At 38.6% G+C, this 20,765-nt stretch overlaps 1 protein-coding gene across 1 annotated transcript in view; it reads right to left on the bottom strand.

Annotated features, from left to right (window-relative positions):
- The window catches only part of LOC126470543 (target of rapamycin complex 2 subunit MAPKAP1), a 116,011-nt gene that overhangs the window by 80,608 nt on the left and 14,638 nt on the right, over positions 1-20,765 (bottom strand). Inside the window, exon 2 of the mRNA XM_050098474.1 lies at positions 3,730-3,873. Within this exon, the coding sequence (XP_049954431.1) occupies positions 3,730-3,873 (144 nt within the window). The remainder of the gene's footprint in view (positions 1-3,729; positions 3,874-20,765) is intronic.

Here is a 20,765-nt window from a genome sequence, read left to right as displayed (position 1 = left end):
AGCAGTGTCGTTACCATTGTGGGCGGGCATAGGGTTCAAGCGTCGTCCCCTACCATGATGGCGCTTGTCCGAGGCTTCTTTAGTTCTGTCCTGAACCAACTAATCACACTAAAAGGGGAGTTAGCCCTATTAGTGGTTTGTTCTTTTCGTCACCTTTTACGACTGGCAGAACCTACCGGAGGCCTATTCTTTTCCCGGGAAGCCGCGGGAGTTATTATTATTATTATTATTATTATTATTATTATTATTATTAGGTATAAACTTAATTATGTTTGAACAGATTCCACAAAAAGCAAGTCCTAGTCACACTTGTCCAGTTTTATAGGTAAAATTTGCCTTGGTGGATTACATACATTAATACTCTTCAAATAATATGCTGCATGAGAAAAGGTCACTATGCCCTTAGCAATATAATTATATCAGATGAAATGCAGTTTAAAAACATAAAGATGAGAGTGTGCTCAATAGCTAGTCTTTGCGTTTACAGTGCACCATAGCTATGAGCGGACCATAAATACATCTATCACCACACAACCGCAAGTGGAAAGCCACACTTCCAATAGAAATTTCTGCATCCTACCATGTTGTCAGTTCATGTAGCTGGCTGTTACGTGATACCATATCAGTGATTAAAGAATCAAGTCAAAAAAGCACACTAGGTACACAGCTAGTGAATATTGATGTGGACAAACAAGGAAATGACTTTACCAAGCAGCCAGTAGTCAATGTCCAGAGTATAAGAATTCTCTTTCCAAGTGGAGCATCCTTCTTCACAACACAATCAGGAACCAATTCTCTGTGTAGGCTGGTGATCTCTTGGATTGATTCTAGCTACACATGCCTATGGTCCAGGTTCGATTCACACATTTTTACAAAGCACAAACAGACCCTCTTCACCTCTGATAATGGAAGTTGAAGAATGTAGAGTTGCACCATGGTCCCAAAGCCACATTAAACATGTCCCTGTGCTATCTACTTAGGAGAGCCAGTCAAGGTTCGAGCATGACAGAAGTGGTAGTTACACCAGGTTGCTTTCTTACACGAGTCTTTTGATTAATGAGTGACTTGGCATGTAAGGTTAACAGGCACTTATTTCTAGTTGTATCTGAACTTGAGATATTGAAAATACTGATGCTGGACTGGGATTCAAACTCAGATCTCTCCTTTTGCTAGGTCTGATGCCTTTGAAATGTTGCAATTCCACTGTTTCCCCAATATTCCAAATTCCTCAAGGTCTCCATGAAAAATGCATGTCTTGGTTTAATCCTGATCTAGCACAAAGGTCATTCAAAGTCATTTCAAGTTGTAGCATGTGCACACCAAACTACAGGTGACAAATGGTTATGATTTTTAACACCTTTCTGTGCATTTTCAACAATAACAGTTGGTACCAGTTTTGACTTCCACTGATCATATCAACTTAGGTTCAAACACATCACTCTTCTTTACTAGTGAAAAAGAATTCAATAGTCAACATCTCTTTGTGTTTAGTTAATGAGAATGATAAGTCCAGGGTTTGGCTCCCAGTCACCACAGAACTTTATGTCATGTTATTTCCAGTTCATGATGTGTACATATTGATACTGGTGAACTAAACCAATTTTTAATGTCTATTCTTGAGTAGAAGTTAGGGACGATAGATGGTGGGTGTAGTGGCGTGGCAAGACAGCCAAGCCACTTGGAGGTAGCCGAAAGGCACGCGTTAAGCTCACGCAGATTGGCGTGAGGTCTGGAACAAGGTAAAGTAATTATCCTATAAAAAAAAGAACGTAGTTCTTGGACTACTTAACTTTAATCCACAATTGGAGAACATCGCTCTTGTTTAGACATTATTACACTGAATATAAACTGGTAATGGCGCCTTGCTAGGTCGTAGCAAATGACGTAGCTGAAGGCTATGCTAACTATCGTCTCGGCAAATGAGAGTGTATTTGTCAGTGAACCATTGCTATTAACGTCGGCTGTACAACTGGGGCGAGTGCTAGTAAGTCTCTCTAGACCTGCCGTGTGGTGGCGCTCGGTCTGCAATCACTGACAGTGGCGACACGCGGGTCCGACGTATACTAACGGACCGCGGCCGATTTAAAGGCTACCACCTAGCAAGTGTGGCGTCTGGTGGTGACACCACAGTGGGTTCAAATCTCCACCCAACACAAAGCTTCATACTTTGTCATTTCAAGTTTAAACCTTCACACACTTTGTTACTTGTGACTGAAATCATATTTAAGATCTTTTGCATTTAGTTGACAGGAAAAATAGTTACTGGATTGGAGTGCCATGTCCCAGTGCAGTACAAAAATGTTCATCATATAATTTTAAGTTGAAACTTACATTTTGAAATGTCATTTAATGCAATAAATTTGAGCTTACATGTGTAATGGTTGTGTCACATCTAATAATGTGTCTTTTGCTATTTGAATTTTTGTCATATTTGAATCTGGAATGATAGCCATACAGAGCTGTTATCTCGTGTGGCCTCTTGAAGTAACCATTTTGTATAGTCAAACAACTGTATTGACAAGAGAGCAAAGAACCTGCAAGACAGTTATGTTATGCGAGTTGCATACAATTCGTGCAAAATGCAATTCACATCGTTTGGATATTTTTACACATTATAGTACATCATTGTCATAGCTGGGAAGTAAATTCTCTCAAACAGAATATGCAGAGTACTAAGAAAATTATACTTAGGTCATGAATTTTTAGCAAGCAATTTCATATGCCAAAAGTCATTGGCAAACAAACTCACACAGAGATCTGTTGTATTCAAGGAATGGAAGAAGCTTATTAACTCTAAAATTAAACAAAACACAAATATCCCTCAATGTCAAAGTTGAAACATCATAGAACCAAATATATTTACTCTTGTGAAAAGTGACCAGAAGCGGAAACTGACAGAGCAAGTTGTCATACACCTGACCTAAAAAATACACCATGTGTGTGTATAGCAAATGTTATATCATGGACTGTAAGTAAAATGATAAAATTATGGAGGAAACAAAAGCAGACCAAAACTATTTCTTTGTAGATTATAAGGGTAAATTGTTACCATTACCACCATGAACTAAGATCTTATGTTTCATCTGTGAAACTTGAGTTTATTATAATTATGATTCTGACATGTGAAAAGTTGCAAGGCACCACAAAGTTCTTAGGAAGCTTAAAAGAATACTCCACTTAATTTTTGCAAAGCCATATGAGACTTTCAGTTCAAATAATGGTAAACTGGAACTGATGGAACAGTTAGTGTAAGCTTTGGGGATAAAACCTAGTAACTCTATGTGGTGTATTCCACTTAATAGACTGTGAACTCAATTTCAGAAGCAAACATGTTGTTGGACACAAAATTTTCTTAAATGTCTAAAAACAATGTGTGAGAGAATTTTTGTACTGTATGTGTACAGTTCTAACTTAGTTTAGATGTAGTTACTCACACAATACAGTTCAAAATTGATCTGAGCACTATGGGACTCAACATCTTAGGTCATAAGTCCCTAGAACTTAGAACTACTTAAATCTAACTAACCTAAGGACATCACACACACCCATGCCCGAGGCAGGATTCGAACCTGCGACCGTAGCAGCCTCGCGGTTCCGGACTGCAGCGCCAGAACCGCACAGCCACCGCGGCCGGCCAATACAGTTCGATTTATTACAGTAGGTCATGCAAATTTTTATCATGACAGCTGATACAACTGTTTCAGTTACATCAATAAGTTCTCATCATACCTGATTTGATGTCGAAAGACTGTCCAAATGAATCCATATCATCTTCCTCATCACTCATGTCCAGTCCTGGGTAACACTCAAGCCTTGACAGTTCAGCCATGGTTTTTGGAATATCTTCACCAAGCATTGCCATTTCACTTATCCCTTGAAAACAAGCAGAAAGAATTAGCTGTAACAACTGCAACCCTCGCATAATTCCTTTCAAAACCTACACTTCTATCTTACACTGGGATAAAGGTGGTGATGGTGGTTAGTGTTTAACGTCCTGTTGACAACGAGGTCATTAGAGACGGAGCGCAAGCTCGGGTTAGGGAAGGACTGGGAAGGAAATCGGATGTGCCCTTTCAAAGGAACCATCCCGGCATTTGCCTGAAACGACTTAGGGAAATCACGGAAAACCTAAATCAGGATGGCTGGAGACGGGATTGAACCGTCGTCGTCCTGAATGCGAGTCCAGTGTGCTAACCACTGCGCCACCTCGCTCAGTGGGATAAAGGTAAATACAGTCCAATACAACTGTAACTGCAGGAGAAAGAAAGAAATCTGTTTACTATATAGTTCATAAATACAGTACAGAACTTCTTGAGCAGAGGGAAGTTTTTGGCAGTAAGTGAAAGACTTGTCACGATTTGCTGAAGTGCAGAGAAATTCTGAGTCATGTCTTCAGATGTTCTCTATTTTACGAACATGCAAATACATAAGAAATAATCTAGGTATTTTTTTTTTTATCTTTGTGCTAGAGTCAGATTTCGAAACTCACAGTGATGTTCATAGATGGTTATTCTGGCTTACACTGAATGCATTACAAATTACAATATTCCTCCTTAACATACATAAAACATATAAAAAACTGAACTGATATCAATGCATACGTACAAGTGCATCAGCACCATGGGACCAACTGTTTCACTGACTTACTGAGAATACTTCTAATCAGATTAACTGAAGCCTTTGACATCTCTTCACCAGCTCAAAACCAAATTGTCACCATTCAGTCTAATCTATGCCTCAGGCTAAACTACAATTCAATCTTCCATCACAACCTACACTAAAAAAAAAAAATTGTTTGCAACTTTTTTGTGGAATCTACCTCTTTTGACTGTGACAAACATGCTTCAGAATTTTGTGATACCTTAGTGTCACTCTAGGTTGATCACCCCTAATGTGCCCCACCCCTCCCCACCAACACACAAACACAGAGTTGAACAATGTCCCAAAGAAGGATTTTTCAGTCAATTTCACACTGTTGCATTAACATTTTGTGCATTGTACTCAAGTGGGAGGAGACTATGTAGAACACTTGAAGCATTAAACCATCATATTAACTCTCCTCCGTTTTTTTTAATTAATCCAGTCTCAAAACTTTTTTGACTGATGAAGAAGTTACCGTAGGTGTACGTTAATTTAAGTTGTCTACGTCAAAAATAAATGTTTCTGTAGTTTGGGTCATCCTCCATCTCTCTTTGTAATTTCACCACAGTATAAACTGATCTGTGGAACATTAATATGTCTACGTCTATACTCTGCAAGCCCCCCTATAATGTGTCAACTCCTTCCTTGTACTGTTTTATTTTTCCTTGTTTCCAATGTGTATTGTTTACAGAAAACACAATTACCAATAAGCCTCTAAATAAATTCAAACTTCACTGATTTTACTACTTCTCCTTGGTCTTCTTCATCATCTTTTTCTTCTTTTCTGGCACTACAGACCATGAAGGGTCTGGGCCTTGTCGACCACCTACCTCCTCCAATCCTCTCTTGACTTGGCCTGCCTTCCCCACTTCCATACTCCTAACTTTCTCAAATCTGTCTCTACATCGTAAGCCATTGCATCTTTGTCACCCCACTGGGCAGCTACCCTCTGGCTTTGCAGTTACCACCTTCTTCAGCACTTGCTGTCCTTCCACTCTCTGCACAAGCAACCTTCATGCCTTTACATCCACAGGGATTGGTGGAATTTTATTGAGTACATGCAGTCCTGCATTGGTCCTAATTTTCCAAGCACCATTTTCATACATTGCCCTCACTTTTGTAAACTGTTGACTTCAACTGTCTTGAAATGTTGGAGGACTGCAACATCTTATGGAAGCTGTAATAGCACCTGTTATCTGTAGCTGGTCTTGCCTTTATCTCTGTTGGTAATATCTTACATAACCATTCCTCCCAAATACTTAAAAACTGATTTAGTCTTCTGATTTTACTACCATGGTCATTTCAAGAGTCATAAGTGGGAAATAGTAGTATCTTGACTACTCTTCTGGGAACGCATAATAAGAACTTTTAAAAACAAACCTCTCAGTGGAGCACAATGCTTTTGTTTTAGTGTCTGCCACTAGAGATACTCTCATCACTCTTCACGACACTCACACACTTACTAAACAAACTTGTGAAATGCACAGCTTGTTTGGAGTGCCTCTGTTAACCATACTTTGGACACTTCTTAAACTGTTGAGCAATATTCTTTTCATGGATGAATTAAATTTTTATAAGACTATTCCAGTGAACCTCAGTCTGATGACTGCCTTTCTTATAATTAGTTCCTTGTGGCCTTTCAGTTTCAAATCACTCCAGATATTTGATGGTTATGACTGTTTCCAGTGGTTAATTATCAATTATGTAACCAAAGAATAATAGCACTTTCCAATATTTTTGTATGTTATGCTGCATTTGTTCATGTTGAAAGTCATCTGTCAGTCCTCAAACTGTATGTCAAACATCTGCAGATCTTCCTGAATTTTGCTACAATTTTTTTAGGGTTTCTACTTTGCTACATACAACAGCATCATCCACAAATGGCCTCCATGTGTAGTGTAGTAACTCTCATGTGATATACCCATTTTATACTTATTAATAATGACTTATAGAATTCCACTTTAGAAATTTTTGTTTATTGTCACTGTCAATGAATATCTCACAAAAATAATTGGTTTGAGATGACTTTGACCATCTGCAGATCATGATGAGAAGCAAGTGTTTTAACTGTGCATGCAAGTATACCACTGCTGCAAATCACGATCTGAAGATGACTGATGTCAGCTGAAACTGCTCATATTATGTGAAACAATTTTGCAGTTGTGCCCACAAATAAGTATTTTTAAAATTATATATCAATTATACTTATCATTTCCACTAAGATAAAAACAATGTTTTACAAAATGAATTCCGCTTGTTACAAAATCTACAGTCAAATCAATATTCTATAAGTTGTTATTTTATTCAATAGGCAACAGAACACAAGTCAACAACACAGCAGACATCTGTGTTCTCTTATATACTGCCTTCTGCATCTCACAGAAGAACAGAGCTAACACAACACCAAAAAACCTCTGCTTGCAGAAACAATTTAGATTCCTAAAGGGGGGATTTTTGCTCTCCGAAAGCAATAGTGTCAACATTTTTATTCTAAACAGGCCAAACAAACATCTTCCCAAGACATACGAAAATATGTTAGCTGATCTGTTTTGACAACTATATAAAAGGCTATTATAGGTGCTTGCTTGTTCATTCACATGCATACACATTCAGCACAAGGCTACATGTAGGTGGTGCATAAACTAGTAAACGAGCTACACTGAAGCGAATATAGTTTTAAAGGAAAATATTTATCAATAATGGACACAACTAAAAAAAAAAATCCTGGTATATGATTTCCATTTGAGGAAAATATTTTACCAAATTATGAATAAGGGTCGCAGATCTATGGTTGGTTAACTTGCATACATCTCTCTGAGCTCCCTCCCTCCCTCATTTCATACTACTGTGCTTGTTTCCATCAAACACAATGAACCACATTGAGTTGGTGGCACTATGAACTGGAAACGAACACACTGAACTTCATGTTTCTCTGTTACGGGAAAAGTATTAGCTATGAAACTAATTTTTAAGTGGGTATGTGCATACGTTCGAACATGTATCTCCCTCTACAAACCTGAAAGTTATGGAGTATAATAGTCTGGGATGTCTTCATACATGGACCCCATCGAAAATGCTTGGGACAGTTTAGGGTAGTTAATTCCATATTCTACAGATCCATATCTCTGATTAACATTAAGTGCAATATGTCAGTTGAACAAAAGACTGAAGTCACGAAGTTTAAAAAGTACTTACATGGGCACATGCTGGTGATTTACCAGTTTGTAACTACTTACTGATTTCTATGTAAGAATTCCTGTATTGTAAATAAGGAGCTGTTAAGGTGAAAACTTTAACCTGTGTTTGGAAATGCTTCTACTGTTGTGACAAGACCATTTACACTGCACACACCACTTAATGGAATTTTAGAGATTTTGTTAATGGTCTACAATCACCACCAGATCAATCTGGTGACAGAAGCAACAATTATATGGTGCTCGCAACATGCTTCAGAGACACAGATGATTAATAACGACAGATGTCCATCAGTAAAGCGAACTCTGAGTAACTAAGTGGGAAGCTATGCTCCTAACTAAGCACAGATGGAGGAGAACCACAGATCACCAGTGAAAAAAGTTATGCAAAATGTTTGAAATTGTCTGTGACTGTATTAATGATTTTAAACATAAAATAGATGGCAGTGAAAGATGCAAGGAATAATTCCCTTAACTTAATCTATCAGATCATATGTTTTGAAGTTAATTTACTATTAATTTAACAAAAGACCTAACTGAATTACTATGCCCAGCTATGATCAGGAAACAGAATAATGCTTGAGGCTGCTAAACATATAGTTATGCTAAACAAGTGCTGTTTACCATGGGCTGTTGGAGAGAGTAACCAAGAGAGAGAGAGAGAGAGAGAGAGAGAGAACAGTAGTAGTAGTGGTGGTGGTGGTGGTGTTGTGTGTGTGTGTGTGTGTGTGTGTGTGTGTGTGTGTAAAAAAATTACATAGAATGTTTATTTTGACAGAGAACTCAGATTACATTTTGAGCTTCATGAGGTGCATCTTATTCACACTGTAAAAGCATATTAGAAACAATTATAGTTTCTGGTGCCTTTTTAGTTAATATAAGTATGACATCTGAGAGTAATGAATTTAATTTGTAACAGCATTATTTCCCCTTCTCCAAGGTCCAACAGCCTGCTTTTTCTTTGTATAACAGGATGTGGCAATGTTACCTTCACTACTAGGAAATGCAGACCATTTATCCTTCTATTATTGTACACTCCTGGAAATGGAAAAAAGAACACATTGACACCGGTGTGTCAGACCCACCATACTTGCTCCGGACACTGCGAGAGGGCTGTACAAGCAATGATCACACGCACGGCACAGCGGACACACCAGGAACCGCGGTGTTGGCCGTCGAATGGCGCTAGCTGCGCAGCATTTGTGCACCACCGCCGTCAGTGTCAGCCAGTTTGCCGTGGCATAAGGAGCTCCATCGCAGTCTTTAACACTGGTAGCATGCCGCGACAGCGTGGACGTGAACCGTATGTGCAGTTGACGGACTTTGAGCGAGGGCGTATAGTGGGCATGCGGGAGGCCGGGTGGACGTACCGCCGAATTGCTCAACACGTGGGGCGTGAGGTCTCCACAGTACATCGATGTGGTCGCCAGTGGTCGGCGGAAGGTGCACGTGCCCGTCGACCTGGGACCGGACCGCAGCGACGCACGGATGCACGCCAAGACCGTAGGATCCTACGCAGTGCCGTAGGGGACCGCACCGCCACTTCCCAGCAAATTAGGGACACTGTTGCTCCTGGGGTATCGGCGAGGACCATTCGCAACCGTCTCCATGAAGCTGGGCTACGGTCCCGCACACCGTTAGGCCGTCTTCCGCTCACGCCCCAACATCGTGCAGCCCGCCTCCAGTGGTGTCGCGACAGGCGTGAATGGAGGGACGAATGGAGACGTGTCGTCTTCAGCGATGAGAGTCGCTTCTGCCTTGGTGCCAATGATGGTCGTATGCGTGTTTGGCGCCGTGCAGGTGAGCGCCACAATCAGGACTGCATACGACCGAGGCACACAGGGCCAACACCCGGCATCATGGTGTGGGGAGCGATCTCCTACACTGGCCGTACACCACTGGTGATCGTCGAGGGGACACTGAATAGTGCACGGTACATCCAAACCGTCACGAACCCATCGTTCTACCATTCCTAGACCGGCAAGGGAACTTGCTGTTCCAACAGGACTATGCACGTCCGCTTGTATCCCGTGCCACTCAACGTGCTCTAAAAGGTGTAAGTCAACTACCCTGGCCAGCAAGATCTCCGAATCTGTCCCCCATTGAGCATGTTTGGGACTGGATGAAGCGTCGTCTCACGCGGTCTGCACGTACAGCATGAACGCTGGTCCAACTGAGGCGCCAGGTGGAAATGGCATGGCAAGCCGTTCCACAGGAATACATCCAGCATCTCTACGATCGTCTCCATGGGAGAATAGCAGCCTGCATTGCTGCGAAAGGTGGATATACACTGTACTAGTGCCGACATTGTGCATGCTCTGTTGCCTGTGTCTATGTGCCTGTGGTTCTGTCAGTGTGATCATGTGATGTATCTGACCCCAGGAATGTGTCAATAAAGTTTCCCCTTCCTGGGACAATGAATTCACGGTGTTCTTATTTCAATTTCCAGGAGTGTATTTGCAGATATCTCTATTCCACTAAAACTGGACTGGCTTATTGTCAGCAACTTTCCCATTAAAGAATTGCACTGTGAGGTTGCAGTTAAAATTCCCATATACAGAAATGTGTGGCAATACACAACCAAAGCTCATCCACACATTCCATCCAATCTAAGGGAAGTCACTCTAGTAAAGTAGGTCAGGCTAGACAATCAATAATTTGATCAGCTTAAAGAAGGCATGGTAACAAGCGTCCTGTGATTTTCCAACACACAAAGAAGCATCCTTGTGCTACACAACCCATATAAGCAGTTTGATATATGTACAGGGTAAGCAGCCATCCCAAATATATTTGTACAGAGTAAATGCATCAAGGTGCTGTTTTCTCAAAAATATTTTTAAAATTTGTTGTTGCTGAATGATGATACCTACTTTTGTTTTTTTTGTTTGAAGAAACTATATACTTTTTCTGTGGTACTTTAAATAGGACTTGAACAGGACATCATCAGTCTAGAATCCATCAGATAGTAACATCATCAGGAAAAAGAGGACCAACAAATATCTGCCATACTATATCAAATGTAAGCATATACGTAACTCTGATACAATTTTTGTGTGTATCTGTGAGCATTAAGCCTAGCCGCCTGTGCTCCGCTGTTGTAGCAATCAGGAAAATTGCTCGTGAACCTATTCAGACTTTCACAATGGTATAGACATTCCAAAAAGTGGATATGGCTTTTGTTTATGGAAAATGTCAAGTGTTAGAGCAACAGTGCAGTTGTATGCTTAAGGATATCATGACTGTGCCAAGACCTCCATTTGTCTTTGCAAATATTGTAAATTATTTCCCATGAAATCAGAAGTATGAAGAATAAAATACACCAACGAAAAAGAACAGCAACTGATGAAAGAAATGCAACTAACATTTTGGCAGTGGTAACACATAATCCATCTCCCGAGGTAGCTTGAATTAATAATGAACTCTCCTTACACCTATGAGTTAACTGTTAACAAATTCTGTTAATTTAACCATTTAGACAACAATTACTGCATTAACTGCTTAAATTCTGGTAAATCAAATCGTAGCACAGATTAATATAGTGCATAAATGTTCTTTATAAAACAGTATCTCATTACTGTGAAAATTGCAGTGTTCACTCATTGTTTCATAAGTCATCCACCACTTCTTAATTATATTGACTTATCCCCCATCATATATACAAATATTATATGACCATGATATACGGGACCAATAAAATGAATAGGCTATTAGCTGATGGAGAGATTTCACCCTCTCCCTCGTGAACCTATTCAGACTTTCACTGTCCTTGACAACACCAACATGAGACTACACTCCAATCACTTATCACAGTCATCTACACTAAAAAATTACACTTCAGACAACATGTATACTTCAAAAAACTGAGGTGGTACAGTGTGTAAAGAAGGAAATCCTTTTAACTAAACAGCTGAATATATACATCAAGGTCTCCCACAACAAACTTTCAGCAGCAAATTGAGAAGTAAGAATGTAGGGAAATCAGTAAAGAGAAAAAGTGTTGTTGTTAGGTAGCTCCCATGGAAGAGGTGTTGGCTAACTTTTGCAGGATGAACTAGGATCAGAATACCACATCACCAATTTTTTTTAAACTTAGTGCTGGTCTGGAGCAGGTGACAGAGGATTTAGGATCACTCTGCAAATATTTCACTAAGGAAGACACAGTAGTTACAGTGGGTGGGCCAGGTAAGAGAGATCCTGGGTTCAGTATAGAGTGTGACCTGGCAAAGATTGCATCAGCATCAAAGCATAGTAGTGTTGAGTTTGTATCTGTTCTTGGGCACCATGACTGACCTCGTTTGAATTCTTCTGTCAAGCGAGTTAATTTGGAGTTGGAACAGCTGCTTATGTAGGGTGCAGGGTCAACAATTGGTGTGGTTCCTGTTGATTCTCTCAGCAGGCGGGATTATACCAGGCATGGCCTTCACCTCAACAGGAAAGGGAAGGGTAAACTGGCTCGGAAAATAGCAGGAAAGTTAAAGGGGGGAGGCACTGTCATGAGTGATAAAATACGAGTGGTTATAGGGTTCAGAAAACACCCTTTTTCAGGGTAGGGAGGACAGAAAGAAACCAAATTTTAAGAGAGGTTAGGATTGACACAAACCTTCAGTTTGAGAAAGAAACCAAAAAAACATAATTCTAGCTTATCACATCAGCATAAACTGCTACTGGTTAAGAATTTTCAACACTCAGCAGAATTTTCAACTTTACCCAATTTTAACTCAGTCAATGCGAAATGGCAGCTATCTTTATTGCATCAAAATATTTGAGGACTGAGAAATAAAATTAATGAATTAATTATCTGCATAGATGAATTAGAGTCCTCAAACTCAGCTGACATAATCTGCCTCTCTGAACATCATGTGGCCACTGGTATAGAACTTTTAATTGTTACAGGATTTTGCTTAGCATCTCACTTTTCTAGAGCAGAAATGGAGAAAGGAGGAGTTGCCACATTCATCAGGAACTGTCATAAATTTAAGAACATAGGCATTCATAAATTTTGCATAGAACAGCATATGGAAGCATGTGTAACAGAAATAGAATTTCACAAAAAAATCCTTCATAATATTAAGTGTATATCAAGCACCTGCAGGTAACTTTAATCTGTTCATAAACCACCTTGAAGCTGTACTGGTCCATTTAACAACCCAAAACAAAGAAATAGTGGTTGCTTGTGACTTCAATGTAGATTTCCTTAAAGACTCTCCAATAAGAACTTATTTGCGTGAGTAACACTATCATTCAACTTAATTCCCACTCTAAAGTTTCCCACTAGGGTAGCCAATTGCTCACCAACAGCAATTAGTAATATCTTTATAGGAAAGTCCAATGAAAAAAAATTATATTACAAAACCAATAGTCAATGAACTCTCATACCATGACATGCAGTTCCTTCTGTTAAATGTTAATACTGAAGAGTAGAAGTGTAATAAGCCAAAAATTAATTATTTTAGGGCACTCCTAAGAGACATTCACTTGAGTGATGTTTGCAGTGCTCATGGCACGAATGAAAAATATAACACTTTTGCTAATAAAGTGCTTACCTTATTTGAACACTGTTTTATCCCAAAACTAACCAAGGTTAGAGCAGTCTACAAAGAAGCCATGGATTACTCCAGGAATAGGGGTATCTTGTAAAACAAAAAGAAAACTGTATCTGTCAACCCGAAACAGTTCTGATGTTGATGCTACAGCACATTACAAGAAATACTGCAAAATAATGAAGACTGTAATATGGACATCAAAGTAAATATATTACAAGGAAAAGATAGTCATATCATATAACAAAATAAAGACAATATGGGATATAGTGAAGGAGGAGACAGTAGAACCAGACATGAAGAGGGACAAATAGCATTAAGAGTATATGATACATTGGTGACAGATGTGTATAGTGTTGCAGAACTTTTTATCAAACATTTTATAACTGTCACTGAAAAGATGGGGTTCTCAGGTTCTGTAGATGCTGTTATGGAATACCTCAGACCAGACATTGCAAGCAACTTCCATAATATGAATTTGACCCTCACTACTCCAGCAGAAGTAATGTCCATCATAAAATCTTTAAAATCAAAACCATCTAGTGGGTATGATGAAACATCAACAAAGTTAATTAAAGAGTGTGATCCCAAATTAAGTAACATATTAAGCTATTTGTGTAACCAGTCATTTATCAGTGGAATATTTCCTGAATGGTTGAAATATGCTAAAGTTAAGCAACTGTTTAAGAAGGGAAATAAAAAAATAGCATTAAATTTCTGTCCAATTTCACTTTTGCCAGCATTCTCAAAAATTTTAGAAAAGGTAATGTACAATCGGCTTTATAACCATCTTATCACAAATGACATACTGCTAAAGTTGCAGTCCAGATTTCTAAAGAGTTCTGATATTGAGAAGGCTTTCTACACTTACAGTGTAAATGTACTTAATTCATTAGACAAAAAACTGCAGGCAACTGGTATATTTTGTGATCTGTCAAAGGTATTTGACTGTGTAAATCACAATATCCTTTTAAGTAAATTAGAATATTATGGTGTAATAGGAAATACTGCAAAATGATTCAAATCTTATATATCTGGCAGGACACAAAGGGTGTTATTAGGAAAGAGACATGTATTAAGCTATCAGGCATCATCCTACTGGGAACTAATTACATGTGGAGTCCCACAAGGTTCCATCTTAGGGTCCTTACTTTTTCTTGTGTATATCAATGACCTTTCATCAGTAACATTACTAGATGCCAAGCTTGTTTTGTTTGCTGATGATACAAACATTGCAATAAACAGCAAGTCAAGTGTAGTCTTAGAAAGATCGGCTAATAAAATATTTGTGGACATTAATCACTGGTTCCTAGCCAATTCTTTGTCACTAAACTTTGATAAAACACACTACACGCAGTTCAGAACTTGCGAAGGGTGTCCCACGAGTACATGCCTAGCATACCATGACCAGCAGATAGAAGAAGTGGACAGTGTTAAATTCTTGGGATTACAGCTTGATAATAAATTCAACTGGGAGAAGCACACCACAGAACTGTTGAAGTGTCTTAACAAATCTCTATTTGCAATGTGAATTGTGTCAGAAATGGGGGATATAAAAATGAAAAAGCTGGCATACTATGCTTACTTTCATTCCATAATGTCATATGGGATTATTTTTTGGGGTAATTCATCAAGCCAAGCTAAAGTTTTCCGGGCACAAAAACGCGCAGTATGTGGTGTGAACTCAAGAACATCCTGCAGAAGCCTGTTTAGGGAACTAGGGATACTAACTACTGCTTCCCAATATATTTATTCCTTAATGAAATTTGTCATTAAAAATATATCACTTTTTCTAACCAACAGCTCAATTCATGGAGTCAATACTAGAAATAAGAATAATCTTCACAAGGATTTAAAGTCACTTACTCTCGTACAAAAAGGTGTGCATTATTCAGGAACATACATTTTCAATAACTTGCCAGCAGCCATAAAAACCAATGAAATTCAGCTTAAGAGAAGCCTAAAGGATTCATTGATGGTCAACTCCTTCTACTCCATTGATGAATTTCTCAGTAGAACCAACAGATTCTCTCTCTCTCTCTCTCTCTCTCTCTCTCTCTCTCTCTCTCTCTCTCTCTCTCTCTCTCTCTGTGTGTGTGTGTGTGTGTGTGTGTGTGTGTGTGTGTGTGTAAAAAAAGTACGATCTAACTTCTGCACCATTTCAGTGCAGTAATGTGTTTATTGTAAATAAGTATTGTAGTAGTTATATATTTATTACCTTATATAAAAACATTTTTTTTTTAATTTTAAAATCAGTGCATTAATGTGATCTTAGTAAATGAGTGTTTGCACAATGATTCTTTCATACAGCGCTCATTTAAAAAAATAAAAAAAAATAAAAATAAAAATAAAAGACGATCATTCCACTTGGGACCTGTGGAAGGTACATTAGCTTATTTGTTTCAGTTGTAAATATTTGTCATGTATTATTGTTTTTCTGACATGTTCTACATCCTGGAGGACCTCCTCACTACGGATCAATTGGAATTACATCCTGGAGGACCACCTCACTACAGATCAATTGGAATCTAATCTAAAAAAAGCATTCCACTAACACTTCTTGTTTCTAGTTAGTAACTGAACAATTGAATTAATATTTATAATATCCATGCCACACCATGATATATGAAATCTACTGTTTATATATATCAGTGCACAAAAACACACCAATACAGCAACAAATATAATCTTTTACTTCACACTAAACAAGCTTCCAATGATCATAAATTCCTCTGCAAAGGAATCATTTCACTACCTAACTTCCAAATTAACTTATTTTGAGGCTGCCATAATAGACAATACCATTTAAGTAACATTTCATATATGCAAATCAAAATTACTCATTTTAAGTACACTTACATAATGAGGTATTAGTTTGATAGTTGTCATTCAGAATTCCATAGATACTGCAAAATATATATATATATACACACATCAACCTCAAACTATTTGTTACATGATAACACTCTGGACAACATAATGTTTACTTCATTCTTTCCCGTGTAGCTAATTGAATCACAAAATGCACAATTAAATCATCTTTTAGTGTAGGGTGCTATGGTTGACTGCATTCCAGCTGCAGTACATCGTCCCTTGCAGCCACCTCTCAGCTGATTACGTTTGGTTTGGTGGCTGTTTAAGACTGGGAAATTCCTCTCTGTATGAATTCAAAGTTCATCATCATATGTAGGTTTGACACAAAACAAATTGCATTATATATTAGACTGAAACATTTGTTGTACAACCTGAATTTGAAGTACATCTGTAAAATCATATAAGTTATCAGTTTTATCTCTACACAAACAATTCTCATATTCCCAGTAGTCTCTTACTAAGCTCACGCAGTTTTGTTTACACATCGCAGCCACAGGTCATTAACCACTGGCATCACTCGTTTCTAGCTCCATCTAGATTAGATTAATACTTGTTCCATAGATAATGAATATGACACTTCGTAATGATGTGGAACGTGTCAGGTTAATAAAAGATGTCTGTACAAGATATTACATTACACAAAATATTGCATGACACTAACGTTTAAGTCTCTCCCCCCCCCCCCCCCCCTTAATTTATATCTAAACATTCAGGGTGGGCTCCAGCAATTAATCTGATTACACGTTCTTGAGCAATGAATACTTTTCTACTCAACGATGAATTACCCCAGAATATGATGCCATACAAAAGCAGTGAATGAAAGTAGGCATAGTAAGATAATTTACTGAGATTCTTATCACCGAAATTTGCAATAACCCTAATAGCATACGTAGCTGAACTCAGACGTTTCAGCAGACCATCAATGTGTTGCTTCCAATTTAACTTCTCATCAATGGACACACCTAAAAATTTTGAAAATTCTACCTTAGCTACAGACTTCTGTTCAAAGTCTATATTTATTACTGGAGTTGTGCCATTTACTGTACAGAACTGTATATACTGTGTTTTATCAAAATTTAAAGAGAGTCCGTTTGCTGAGAACCACTTAATAATTTTGTGAAAAACATCATTTACAATTACATCACTTAGTTCTTGGTTTTTGGATGTTATTACTATACTTGTGTCATCAGCAAAAAGAACTAACTTTGCATCTTCATCAATGTGGAATGGTAAGTCATTAATGTATATCAAGAACAGTAACGGACCTAAGACTGAACCCTGTGGGACCCCGTACTTGATAGCCCCCAGGTTGAGGAATCAGCTGTTGTTTTGACATCACATGAACCACTTATTTCAACTTTCTGCATTCTTCCAGTTAAGTATGAATTAAACCATTTGTGCACTGCCCCACTCAAACCATAATGATTTAGCTTATCTAAAAGAATTCCACGATTTACACAATCAAAGGCCTTTGAGAGATCACAAAAAATATCAATGGGTGATGTCCAGCAATTCAGAGCATTTAATATTTGATCAGTGAAAGTGTATATAGCATTTTCTGTTGAAAAGCCTTTCTAATAACCAAACTGACATTTTGTTAGTACTTTATTTTTACAAATATGGGAGGCTACTCTTGAATACATTACTTTCTCAAATATTTTGTGATAGAGCTGTCAGAAGAGTGATTGGGCGGTAGTTGTTGACATCCGATGTACCCCCTTTTTATGCAATGGTTTTACAATGGTATATTTCAGTCTATTGGGGAAAACACCCTCTTCCCAAGAGCTCTTATGTACGTGGCTGAGAATCCTACTTATCTGTGGGGAACAAGCTTTAAGTACCTTGCTGGAAATGCCATCGATTCCGTAAGAGCTTTTACTTGTCAGTGAGTTTATTGTTTTACTGATTTCAGAGGGAGAGGTTGGTGGAATTACAGGTGTTTCAAACTGCACAGGTATGGCCTCTTCTATTAGTAGCCTTGCCTCTTGTAGTGAAGTTCTAGATCCTATTTTCTCCACAACATTATTGAAAATATTTTCAATTTCTGATTGTTTGTTAGTACACTTGTCATTCAGTTTTATGGCACTAAAGTCTTCCTGTGCTCTTCATTGCCTGTTTCCCTTTCAATAATATTCCAAATTGCTTTAATTTTATTATCAGAGTTACTGATCTCAGACATGATACACATGCTTCTGGACTTTTTAATAACTTTTCTTAGTACCGCACAATAGTTTTTATAATATTGAACAATTTCGGGGTCAGTACTCCCTCTTGCTGTTAGATACAGTTCTCTTTTACGGTTGCAAGATATTCTTATTCCTTTAGTTAGCCAAGGTTTTTTATATGTTTTCTTGGAATTATGTTTAACTATTTTCTTGGGAAAACAATTTTCAAATACCGTGGCCAACTGACCCTGCCACATTGCCACAATGAGCTACTCAACAATAAGCACCATACAACACCTTTATATTTTGGTATCTATAGTCTTTAATGTACTTTAGAATGTACACATTATTTTAGCACACTGCTAAACACACATTAATCAACAGACTGATTTGCGGTGTCAGTTCATGAACTTCATGTAGGCCATTGTTCAAGTGTGTCACAATCCTAAATCCACCATCCCTGTAATTATATATTCCATGATGGGATTTGTTGTAGACAATATTGAGTTGTTCAGAATAAAGAGCAATACACATTCAATTAACACTGGATGGAAATTACAATACGCACTTGGATAACATTTCCTTAAGCTGCTTCTAACAGAACTGGTGGGGGAAAAAACACTAAGTGATAAACCTCAAGTACTCCAATCCAAGTTGACAGGTTTCTTTGTGGCACACTCCTTCAATTATGTGCAGGATTTCACTGCAGTAGTTTACAGCTTTTCTCTGTAATGTGTTATTTATTCATAGATGCTCTATTTTTGAGTTTAACTCATTATTTAATACTTTTGTTTATAAATTTTCTGATCAGCCCTCAGTAAACCATGCACTGAATCATTCCATAATTAAGTAGGTTTGAGTTGTACAGTTCCATGGAACTTGATAAATACTACTACTGCTACTACTACTACTACTACATGATCAGACCCAGTGGACCGCAAGCTTCTACAAGTTTCCTCCTGTACTGTATTCTGTCCATTGCAGCTATCCGCCATCTATTCACATCTATTGATACTTGGTTTAAATCTTCATGGAGGCCATCCCTCCAATGCTTCTTGGGTCTCCCTGGGGGTCTCTTCCCTGTAGGTGTAAAATCCAGGAGCTTCCGAGGCCATTTGTGATCCTCCATCCAGGCCACACGGCTGGCCACTGCATTCGTTTGGCCACTGTATTTGTTTGGCTTTGACAGTTCCTGCTATGTTGGGCTGGTGGTATAGTTCCTCAAGCTCTTGGTTGTATCTGATCCTCCATTCCCCTGTACCTGCATCCAGAACTGGACCGAAGAGCTTCTGAAGCACTTTTCTCTCAAAAATGAGGAGCTTATGGAAGTCCTGTTTACGGATACTCCATGTCTCACAACCATATAGAACAACAGGCTGGATCAGGATTCTGTACAGTCGAATCTTTAAATGTCTGGAGAGATATCTGGACCGAAGCAGTTGTGCTAGGCTGTGGTAAGATCGGTTTCCTGCTTCAATTCTGGTACTGATCTCTGCCTCACATGATGAGTTCTCAGTGAAAAGTGCCCCTAGGTATTTGAATTCATGCACACTCTTGCAGGACTGGTCCCCAACCTCCAGTGATTGTAGATGAACAGCAGTCTGACAATGACCACGCATCATAATGAGGTACTCTGTCTTGGCTTCATTTATGTTTAGCTCAAATCTGCTGGCAGCCTCCTTAGTGCTTTGGACATTTGCTCCAACTCCTCTTCTGACCTAGAGAGAAAACAGATGTCTGCATAGGCTAAGTATGCCAGCCTCTTTCCTTCAATTTCAATCCCTTCATTCTCTTGAAAGGTCTCATGTACAATCTTCTCAAGGGCAAAGTTGAACAGGATAGGGGACAACCCATCTCCTTGCCTGAGTCCTGTCACAATTTCAAATTCCTCAGTTACGCGATTTACCATCTTCACCTTTGCACGTGTTTCGCTCAGACAGATCTTTATCAGATTGATGAGCTTCTCTACCATGCCAAACTCCCTTAAAACAGCTGAGCAGGCTCTTGCGATGTATGCAATTATAGGCCTTCTTAAAATCAACAAATAAATTATGCAAATCTTTACCATATTCACCCAGTTTCTCAGTGAGCTGCCAGAGGCTGAATATGTGATCTACTGTTGACCGTCCTGGCCAGAAACCTCCCTGGTACTCCTCAATCACCGATTCTGCCACTGTCTGAATTCTATGTATGAGTCAATTGGACAGGATCTTATAGCAGATGTTAAGGAGGACGATTCCTCAATAGTTGCCACATTTCAGTTTGTCGCCCTTCTTATGTATTGGACAAATCAGAGCTGTTTACCATTCTGCTGTTAGTTCTTCTTTGGTCCATATTGCCTGTATCAGTTG

The sequence above is a fragment of the Schistocerca serialis genome, chromosome 3, assembly GCF_023864345.2.
Source record: "Schistocerca serialis cubense isolate TAMUIC-IGC-003099 chromosome 3, iqSchSeri2.2, whole genome shotgun sequence".
Taxonomy (NCBI): domain Eukaryota; kingdom Metazoa; phylum Arthropoda; class Insecta; order Orthoptera; family Acrididae; genus Schistocerca; species Schistocerca serialis.
Note: the sequence above shows the minus strand (reverse complement) of the source record. Positions and strands in the feature narration are given on the sequence as shown.